This window comes from Maylandia zebra, linkage group LG16, assembly GCF_041146795.1.
Source record: "Maylandia zebra isolate NMK-2024a linkage group LG16, Mzebra_GT3a, whole genome shotgun sequence".
NCBI classification, from domain to species: Eukaryota; Metazoa; Chordata; class Actinopteri; order Cichliformes; family Cichlidae; genus Maylandia; species Maylandia zebra.
In genome coordinates, this window is record NC_135182.1 from 10,760,626 (window position 1) to 10,771,736 (window position 11,111).

General features: G+C 39.5%; 2 protein-coding genes across 2 annotated transcripts; one reads left to right on the forward strand and one right to left on the reverse strand.

Annotated features, from left to right (window-relative positions):
• The first annotated feature begins 4,964 nt into the window (after nucleotides 1-4,964).
• On the forward strand, nucleotides 4,965-7,981 carry LOC143412971 (uncharacterized). Its single transcript, XM_076874966.1, has 6 exons — nucleotides 4,965-5,862; nucleotides 6,125-6,253; nucleotides 6,460-6,653; nucleotides 7,149-7,296; nucleotides 7,392-7,596; nucleotides 7,677-7,981. The coding sequence occupies exons 1-6, from the start codon at nucleotides 5,653-5,655 to the stop codon at nucleotides 7,979-7,981; spliced, it is 1,191 nt and encodes a 396-aa protein (XP_076731081.1). The 5' UTR covers nucleotides 4,965-5,652.
• Nucleotides 7,982-8,059: 78 nt separating this feature from the next.
• LOC112434375 (uncharacterized) lies at nucleotides 8,060-10,866 on the reverse strand. The gene is made up of 6 exons (XM_076874967.1): nucleotides 10,428-10,866; nucleotides 9,856-10,118; nucleotides 9,470-9,660; nucleotides 9,243-9,336; nucleotides 8,868-9,061; nucleotides 8,060-8,247 (listed from the first exon to the last, which is right to left on the reverse strand). Exons 1-6 carry the CDS (start codon nucleotides 10,623-10,625, stop codon nucleotides 8,060-8,062), a joined length of 1,128 nt encoding a protein of 375 aa, XP_076731082.1. The 5' UTR covers nucleotides 10,626-10,866.
• Nucleotides 10,867-11,111: the final 245 nt, after the last annotated feature.

The window sequence follows — 11,111 nt, forward strand, 5'->3', positions numbered from 1 at the left end:
CCTCATGACTGTTGACTACTTCAACAGTCAATACAAGCTGTTGAAGTAGACCTTAAGGAAAATGGGGTGTGAAGTAATTGTCTGCCTCAGAGTCCACCACCAAAATGTGTAACAAGGTCCAATTAGGGAATTTCTTATGAGTACTGTCTATAAACAATCCATGTACGGCTGAGAAAAGTTTTTTAGTCTGTTAAAAAGCTAAAGCTGTTTTAGCTTTTCAGTGGCTATTTTTCTATAAGAACAAAGGCTGTCAAGCTGTACAGTATTCAACTCAAGGTTGAACAGGCATGAAATTACAATGCCAGTCATCTAAAGGCACTTTATTATCTAAGGATAAACTGCAAAAATAAAACATTACAAAACAATTATTTATCTGACCCACTTTTAGCAAGAACAGGAATAAATGCCCGAACTGGGCACAGGGGGGAGTGGTCATCTGCTGCAACCAGCTGAGTAAGGAGAAGGAGACAGGACTAAAACATGCTGTGGAGGAGAGGCAGAGGTTGATAATAACTAATAACTAATAATAACCCCAAAGAGAGACCTAAAAACTGGAGGCCCAGCTTCCCATTCTACTTTTAAATATTCTAGTAAGCTTAAAGTTTGAGAGTGAAGTGGGGAGATATAGTACTATAGGATGGTAATTAAAAAACAGATTTAACAAGGAGCCTATGAAGAGAAGTCAATAGGAGAAATATATTGTCATTCTAGTCCCTTTCAGTAGTCATGTTGCAACATTTTGATGTAGTTGAATGCGTTTTATGGAGTCTTTACAACATCCTGATAATAACAAATTACAGCGGGCCAGCCTAGAAGTGATAAATGTATGAACTTGTCTTCCAGCATCACTCTGGGACACGACTTTAGAGATATTGCAGAAATCGAAGAAAGCAGTCCTTAATATTTGCATATTACCGCATATTGGGATTTAAAAAAAAAAGGAAGACTAAGGTAATGCCATTCAGAGCATTCCTTTAGGTTGACTGACAGGTGTGTTGCCTGGCTTCATGGATGGATGAGAGAGAGGGTGTCATCAGCACGGCACCTAAAGGAGGCATGTGTTATGCAAACAGAAACAAATCCTGGTGTGAAGAAGATCATTTTTAACTTTCATTGAAGCTATCTCTATACAGTAATGTGCTCTGAAACTTGACTGAAACTCTTTAAATAAGGCATTCCTTTGTGGCTATTTTACAGCTGCTCTAGTGGGGATTTTAGAGATGAAAGGAAAGTTGGAGATTGGCCTATAATTGGCTAGGACAGCTGGGTCAAATGATGGTTTTTGAGTGATGGTTTAACTACTGCCAACATGGTCAAATGAGCTTGCAAAGAAAAGCGTTTGGACTTCTTTAAGTTGCTTGAAGACGTTTCACCTCTCATCCGAGAAGCTTCTTCAGTTCTATCCCAATCAGCCAGGGTTTCAGGTGAGCTCATTGTGAAACCTGGCCCCACCTTATTATGCAAATTCCTGAGGTCAGATGGCCCAGGATGTGAGTGGGCGTTAAGGCGTCTGGAGAGGGAACTCAAAACTGGATTATAGATGGCAGATGGTGTCGTAAACCACCGCCTCTGTTAAATGATAAGGTGGGACCGGGTTTCACAATGAGCTCACCTGAAACCCTGGCTGATTGGGACCCACACCCATTTTCACACCTTGGCTCAGGCAATTAGAGGATCATCAGGGGGTCCTTTTGTCCCTCTGTGGGGGGATACTCCCACTAGGTTTAAATCTGGGACTCTCCACCATTTGACCTTAGAACTGAAGAAGCTTCTCGGATGAGAGGTGAAACGTCTTCAAGCAACTTAAAGAAGTCCAGACGCTTTTCTTTGCAAGCTCATTTGACTACGATGACCTGGATGACTGAGAACCTTCACAGACATACTGCCAACATGAAGAACAGTAAATGGCCTGCATTTGTATAGCGCTTTTCTAGTCCTTAAGGACCCCAAAGCGCTTTACACTATATTCAGTCATTCACACACTGGTGATGGCAAGCTACATTGTAGCCACAGCTGCCCTGGGGCGCACTGACAGAGGCGAGGCTGCCGGACACTGGCGCCACCGGGCCCTCTGACCACCACCAGTAAACATGGGGTTAGTATCTTGCCCAAGGATATTTGGCATGCAGCCAGGAGGCAGCCTGGGATCGAACCACTGACCTTCTGATTAGTGGTTGACCTGCTCTGCCACCTGAGCTACAGCCACAGTGTGGTCAATGTGGCATTGTCTAACTTAGCTTTGAAAATTCTGATTCTGTGGCTATAGAGGTGTGGAAAGTTTGATCAGCCATATAGCCAGCAACATTAAGTCGAGGGCTAAAAGCGCTAATGATGAATTGTGAATAGGCAGCCGGTAACAGAGTTCAGCATATAAATGTGACATGTGCTCAAATAGTGTTTAAGAACAAAGAGGATCTTAGAGAAGCCAACAGATCCCCAATAGTGTACTGTATGAAGAGGCAGTAACCCAGCTAGTAATCGCTCTAAAGCTCCCTGGTCCTGTGGCTGTCATTAGATGTCTTGATCACCAGAAAACAGACACATTAATAGCTAAATGAAACAACCTTGTAGAGCTTAACTATGCATTTCCTAAATTGATAGCTAGGTAAAGATAAATAAAGCTTTCTCTTTATAACAGCATTTGGGACAAACATTTCAAAGTGCTTCACAAAATAAAGCAATGAATTGGAATTTGTTAAGTAATAGGTTAACTGGGTACAAATATTAACTTTAGTACTAAGGTGCATGCAGTCGTGAACTAACAAGACTAAAACAACTAACATTGCATGGCATATTCACAAAGGTTCATAGATAAGTCCTCATAAAGGGCCTGTGTTGGTAACTGTGAACACAACTAATGCACTCTGCAAAGATATCTTTCTGCAGGTGGAGATGGCGTCTGGATAACAGATGGAGATGCAGAGGTCCTGGATCAGGTGCTGGTGATCTGATGATGAGTGCGAGGGGACAACGGAGTGAAACAGGCTGCTCCAGACAGCTGAACCATGACCCATCCAGTAGCTGCTGAATCTGCTGCAGAGCCTACAGCCCAACTACTACCCATCGCCAACCCTGACTCTAATCAAGAGTAGGACCAAGTCGTCTCAAGTATTCTTAGAAGCTATGCAAGATCCAGCCGTCAAGAAGCACCAAGAGAGACTTTTCTCGGACTCATAAATTGGTTGAAATATGGGACTGACAAAGGGACACAAGTTGAGTAAAGTTTGAAGCTGACTGCAGAGAAATATCACCCTTGAAGCTATCAAAGGACATTTCAAAGCCCACACTGAGAAGTCTGTTCAGAAAAAAAGCTGCACCTGACCAAGATGAAATCCAAAATTGGGAATTAATTGTTTAATTGTATTATTTTTAATGTCACATATGGTGTTGTGTATGTATTATGTGACTCTACTGATGTGTTTTATGCCTTAACTTTCATTTTCCTGTAATTAGGCTGGCTTTTAATAAGTTGCTTGAGTATTCTGTTAAGGATACTGTGTAGTCTGATTTGCAAATGAAGAGGAATCAAATGTCTTAAATTGGTTAACCAAGAGAAGTGGAGTCTTGGAAAATGTTATGTTGATAACTATGAGGTTTTTGATAGAAGGAAGGGCTTATTCATTTGACCTACAACTGTGTGGGATCTTTATACAAATTCTTATGTTCTATTTAGAGCTTGCTTTAAAGTATGTTAGCAAAAAACAGCGCACGCATTAGTTTTCACGATTTTTGTTCTTCTTTAGTTATGGGGTCTTTTTCGGTGGTACCTCCAGGTACCACTGGGGGGGATTGTGGTGGTTTTTTGTGTGATATGTTTAACTATGTAACTATATACACTATATATCTATGTGCACTGAACATATATATTTTAACTTTCATGTAGAGTTTTAAGCACAAGACATTTTGCTTTTACGTTTATTAAGGTGGTACAGTAACAGAGCAGTTAAGGGGAGAGTTCTCCTGAATAATTTAATCTCCACACATCACAATAAAATATCATCACACACGCACATATTTTTGGGTTTATCTTATAGAATTCAATATCCCCATGTTGAGCAAACAGGTTTTGCAGCTGGGTGAGCTAAGAAACAGTCTGTTCAACACTGAAAAGCACAAAGGCCGACTTTAACATTAAAATGTGTTCAAACAAGTACAAGATATTTACAATAAGCAGACCTCAGTGCAAGAAAGACACTTTCCAACACTGAAAAGCACAAAGGCCAACTTTAACATTAAAATGTGTTCAAACAAGTACAAGATATTTACAATAAGCAGACCTCAGTGCAAGAAAGAGTCTTTCCAACACTGAAAAGCACAAAGGCCGACTTTAACATTAAAAGGTGTTCAAACAAGTACAAGATATTTACAATAAGCAGACCTCAGTGCAAGAAAGACACTTTCCAACACTGAAAAGCACAAAGGCCAACTTTAACATTAAAAGGTGTTCAAAGAAGTACAAGATATTTACAATAAGCAGACCTCAGTACAAGAAAGCGTCTTTCCAACACTGAAAAGCACAAAGGAAAAATTTAACATTAAAAGGTGTTCAAACAAGTACAAGATATTTACAATAAGCAGACCTCAGTAAAAGAAAGAGTCTTTCCAACACTGAAAAGCACAAAGGCCGACTTTAACATTAAAAGGTGTAAAAACAAGTACAAGATATTTACAATAAGCAGACCTCAGTGCAAGAAAGAGTCTTTCCAACACTGAAATGAACAGAGGGCGACTTTAACATTAAAAGGTGTTCAAACAAGTACAAGTACAAGGAAGTGGCGGAGGAAACTTGTGATGGCGGAGGGATGACAACTTGCTCCTCATCCTCTGACCACATCGCTGCCAAGAAGGAGGCCGGTGCATTTGGCTCGGAACAGCACGCGGAGGAATCCCGCGGCAGAGGAGTGGAGACGCCTCTCCCCCGTGACCGTCGCTGCTGCTGCGGTGGCTTCGGGTTAGCAAACTGGGAGCGGGCAAAAGCCGCGAGTTCCCGAGCTTGTAGCACCTCCTGGGCTTCGTGCAGCTGGTCCATATAGCCCATAAATCCTCTCAGCTGGCGCAGGTGAGGATTTCCCTCCAGGACGGCTTTGATAGCGTTAATCCCAACCACCATAGTCTTAGTGTCTTTGGTGTGGGAAATCCGCTTCATCAAACCTTGGATGCGGGAGAGGTCACACTCCCGGGACGAGTCCGCTGGGTCCTGGTTGTGGTCGCATCGTTCTGTCATGTCTGCGTGTGGGCAGGCAGGAAGGGAGGACCCAAAATGCAGGACTCACTGAGGCGGAAGTAATTCAAAACACACAGCTTTATTGCTGGTAAGAGGCAGAAAAGAAAAACACTAACTAAACTGGAAGAACGGAATAAGTAGGCAGGAAGGTCCGTGTACTTTTCGGTATTTGAAGTTTCGTTTCAGAAAGTATAATTTAAAAAAGAAAATGAGACACTTATTTAATTCTCAACTTAAAAAGCTAAAATGAAAAACGTAAAACAATTGTTTTTTTCATTTTGTCCTTTCGCACATCAGAAACGAAAAACCCAAGAAAAAAGAACGAGAAAGGGCCCTTTATTTATTTTGTCTGAACCGGAAGTTTTAGTAGGTCAACAACCTGTACAAGTGATGCGCAAACTTATGGCAAACACTGTAGTGTGGACATCATGACGTTGGAAAAATACTCAGACGTGATCATGGAGATGGCAAAACAAGGCCTGTCATCGGAAATTATATCAGAGCGTCTGTCATATGAACACGGGGAAGTGAGAGGATTTTCTGCGAGAAATGTTAGAAAGTTTTGTGCTGAGCAAATCACTAGCTGTCGACTCTCGGACACACGGTTGGAGCTTGAGGTGACACAAGCTATAAATGAGGTAAGGTACTTTCTTCCTTCACCTTATGACTGTGTATGGTTGTCTTAACTGGGTTGTAAGGGGGTTAGTCTAGACTGTGTGCGCGCGCCCGCGCGTTTTAGCGTCTTGCGGGTGGTGGGTAACGTTAGTTATTTTAAAGATGTCTCTCACTGGTATTTGTACAGTTAATTAGCACAATACTTTAGCTTTACACATTTGCTTTCAGAATAAGCTACTTTACATTTGTTGTTCTAGTAGTAGCATGATCTTTTATTTTAAACAGGTGGGCCCAACATATGGCCGCAAAATGATGAAGGGCTATCTGTCCACAAAAGGGGTACATGCTGCAGAGGGACGAATTGGGTCAATTTTAAGAGAGGTGCATCAACCTTATCATGAAGCAAGACGCCAGGTAGCCTATGTTATTTAATCTTCCACTAGAACTGTATTCCAATGTTCTTTGTCATATTTGTGATATACATCATGTAATGGTAGGGCCTAATTCTGTTTAACAGATGTACGCCCTGCTTTAACAGTTACTTGACTCTTCCTCAAACGTATGATCAAATCTGCCTTTATCCAGTCAGCTGTCATTTATTTTTGTGATTTTTTTGTAAGGGAGCTCGGAATCTTAATCCCACACCGTACCATGCTGAATGCATGGGGCACAAGGTTCACCTGGACCAAAACGAGAAACTTGTAATGTTTGGAGTCACCCATGTTTTAGCTGTAGATGGATTCAGTAAAAAGATTGTGAGTCATTCCACAATGCCAATCAAAAACAACTTGAGCATCTATGAATATGTTTTCAGGTAATACAACCTCTCAAACCATTTATTTCATCTTAAGTGTTTTGATGGACATGTTAGTCATATTGGACATGAGCTGCACCCAAATTTACAATATTTGAATTTAAATTAGACATGCAACAGATGGGTCTGGTTATGTTCCTGAATATAATATATTAAGAACTTACCAAACATTTTGATCAACATTTTCTATTAATGTAAAAATAAATAAAATGGAATTGCACATGAATCATTTAACTACTTTATTGCAATTAATCAGTGTTCATTTATGAATGGAACAAGGTTCTTGATATCCACATATCTTTCAATTGTTCTGACATACATCTAAAGTCTGAGCATGACAGTGACATTGCAAAGAAACTTAAGAAATATATGTTGTCCTACTACAACTAAAATATTACCCAAAAAAAACATGAATGAATACATTCAAAATAATAACACCTTTGCTGGTCTTAAAGCAAAATAGTTAATAAATGTTCTTTATTTTTCCTGTACCAGACCTGCAGTGATCACCTATGGTATGTGGGACCAGGTGCGAGTAGACCATGGAAAGGAATTTTATTTAACACTGTTCATGCAAGAGATGCTGTCACATCATCGCTTCAATCAGGAGAGACTGCCTTATTTACAGACCTCATCCACAAGAGTAAGATTTAAGTACCATTAACATCAGCTGAAATTCTTATACTATTACGTGTACTACTACGTACATTTAAGACATGTTTCTTTTAACTCTTTTAGAACCACACAGTTGAAAGGATTTGGCCTGAAATCAACAACCGTGTCAACTACCCACTAAAAACTGCCCTACTCCAGCTGATGGACCAGGAGGAGATAGATATGGAGGATAACCTTGTGCGATACTGTGTGTCCAATCTAACCTGTCAGCTGTGTAACATTGGTCTTGCAAGTGTGGTAGAATCATGGAATGCTCATAGAATCCCAGGTAAAAAAAAAAAAAAAAAAAAGTCAGATTGCTTACAACCCTGATAATGAACATTTAAACACCTCCTCTATTTTTTACAGGAAAAGGCATACCAAATCACTTTGCAGAACATGGGTGTAAAAGAAGAATTTCTCCAGAGCTCTTGCCAAATGCACTTGAAGCAGCAGACCTTTACAGGCAGCACTTGGGATCTGCACTCAAAGAATATTCGACTTTTGGAGTTGATCCCTTCACAACCGAACAGGACAAACTTAGAACAGAGAGTCATTTTGCAGAAAAATATCCTGATATTTCACATTTGTTTTTTAGAGCCGTAAATGGTGACTTTATGCCATACAAAGAAGCTCTGCTCTGTCTCATAAACATAACTCAGAGAAATGTATGAACCACTGCATCTGTAAACTGTACAGAACAGACAAAAAAAAAATCAACTGACTGTAAACATTTGTGTGTACACACTACATTACTCCTCTGCAAAAAAAGATTTCAATACAGAAAATGCAGCTGTTAGACCAGTAATTTGTAGAACTCCGTTGTTACTCTCCCTGCATTTTGCACAGTGCTGTGATGTCTCTTGCCACTGTTCCACACATGTCTTGCAGCCAATAATGCTTCTGCAGCACAGTGAGAACACTGGATCCTCAATGATGTCTGCAAAAGTAAATCAGATAAGTGAGACTGTTATCCATTTATGTTGAATTTAGTTCAAACTATAGGTTCAAAGTCAGTCTTGACATAAATTTACAGACAGCATGCAGAATATTTTTGGTTATTCTGTAATTCCTCTTGTTCACGCTGTTCTGAGAAAGTCCCTGTCTATATTTTTGTCTATAATTGATGAGGGGCAAAATCAGTACATTTTCTCAATTAGCAAGCAAGAAAAATGAAAAAGTTACAGGTACTTGATTCAATATATGCAACTACAGTCCCATTTTAAATGTGAACTTTTTAGTTTTACATTACTGTGAACAGTGTACCGTCACCCATACTGACATTGTAATCAATTTGAAAAGCTATACTTTCATAGTCAAGATTGCAAGGAGAACCCAAATTAAATGTGCATGTAAACTTTTGAATGTTATGTTACAGTAGACCTGCATCTTGATTGTCTGTGCCTAAGTATTTAAATGGACACTGCTGAATAAAGAGCCTATGTTTGGTAAAAAAATGTTTGTCCAAAGTAATGATTGAATGTGGTTTGACATTGTTTTAATTGTAATTAAAATGTTAGTGTAGATGTAATGTATTTACTAAGCAACATTTGAACATACTCATACAAACCACGCAGCTAAATCCCTCCTTGAGTGTCTGCAGCTTGGGGGTTGTGACTTTCTGGGCAACTGCAAGATCAGTGAGCTCTTTGATTGCTGCTGTGACAGCTGGCAGACTTTGAGATGCCAACACCAACTCTTCTATTTTGTCACTCACTTCTCCCAAACTGGCACTGTCATCATCTTTACGGCTGCTACAAATAAAAATGGATAATCAGATGTCAAAGCTACTTACTGGCTTAAAGAAACATCACATCACTTACTGATAGATGATGATTTATGTAGTGATGTCTTACTGCTATTATAGGATTTAAATCAAATTAATTCTTCTATATTGATGTTCATCCTATAGTATATACATATTTATTCACATACCTCAGTTTCTTCCTCTTTGTTCCCTGGAGGCAATTAAAGTCTTGTTCAGGCACAGCAAGAATTTTTCGTGCATTTTGTCTCCAGTACTGTGACCCTACAGATGAAAAACAAAACCAAAGAAACCTGTTTAGAAGCCAATACCATATTACCCAATAAATATTACAAAGAGTCTGGTAAGACATGTCTCTCCATAAGATATGGGCTTTAGCTGTAATATTATGGCTCACCTGTTGTGCCCTCCGACTCCAGAATTGCATTGCCCTGTGCATCTGTCAAAATTATTGGGTTGTAATTACCAATGGCATCTTGCACTTTTCCTACTATCCCTTGAAGCGTAGCCTCAGACTCCAGGAATCGTACAACCACCATTCTATTGGGAATCAACCTCCCACCAACTACATCTGCAAAGTACACTGATCTGTAAAACAAAACATAATAATTTTACATATCTTGTAAAAGACAGCAGGCCACAAATCCATTCAGTGATTGCTATAGGCAAATTGTACTAAAACAGCTTTGCTATTCTTAACAATTCAACTATCCATGCACCTTATGTTTCTTTTTATTTTGCCTGTTCTGTAATTTAATATTCAAGAACACAGACTCATCCTACCTCTGAAATGTTTTGGAGGACATAGGGGAACTTGAAGTAGCCTGCTGTGAACGTGAAGGTGCAGACGCTGCCACAGCTGGTGCTCGCATAAATGCAAAACGCTGCCCGCTGGAACCTGCTGTTGGAATTGACTCCATGTCTTCTCCGTGGACTTCATAGTGACCTCTGGGTGTAAGGTCTAATGCGCTGAAAACACCAGAGACCGCACCGGGGAACATAGCCACGTTTGAATCATCCGTGATGTACAGAGTATGCGCGGATACCTGTTTAAGAAAAGTTTCCGTAAATCACGTTGCTCTGCTAACGTGTTACTCCTGTGCACACGGTTAATAGGCTCTAAAGGCTTACTTATTAGCTAGTAGCCGGTAAAAGTCAATGAATAACTATTTACACATTAGCACATGTGCACAATTCACATATTAGCACAATGAAGACGGCTAGACATAGTATTAGTAAAAGTAGGCCTACATGAAATCACCAAATGTTAACGTTAGCCGTTCCGCAGTAAGGAAGAACAATAACGTTCATAAAAAAACTGCTGAAAGCAAAGTTTGCGAAGTTTACATATCTACCTGAAAGATGCGACCCAGTTTTTCTGCAGTCATGTCTTCGTCCCGGAGTGTCACTCTCTTAGTTTTCCTAAAAACAACGTAATGGTCCATCCTCTGTTTATTCCAGTGTAACTTTAAGGCCGTCGATCTCTTGTGTGGGGGACGGTGTGCGCGCGCCATAAAAAAACGCGCAGAAGAAGTACTTCCCGTTTCAGACATTGAAAATGCGTCTATTTTTTTGTTTTTGCGCTAGTATACTTTCATTATTTGAATCACGAAGAAATCCAAAAAAGCACGTCTAATTTTAAGTGTATGACGGCTATTTGTTACCACCGAATGAAAAAACAAGTTATTTTCGCCCATTTTATTCTTTATCAAAAATTTAAAAAATGAAAATTCTTTTAAATATCGTTTTTTCGTTTTGGTTTCTGAAACAAAACTTCAAATACCGAAAAGTACACGGACCCAGGAAACAACGGAATTATAATGTACATAACAGAATGAACAGAACAGAATTTGAATCAAAACAACGGAATTTGAATCAAAACAACAGAATTTGAATCAAAACAATGGAAGTTTAAAACAAACAACAGAATTAGAATGAAAACAACGGAATTTGAATCAAAACAACGGAATTAGAATGTACAGAACAGAGTTTGAATGAAAACAACAGAATTAGAATGTACAGAACAGAGTTTGAATGAA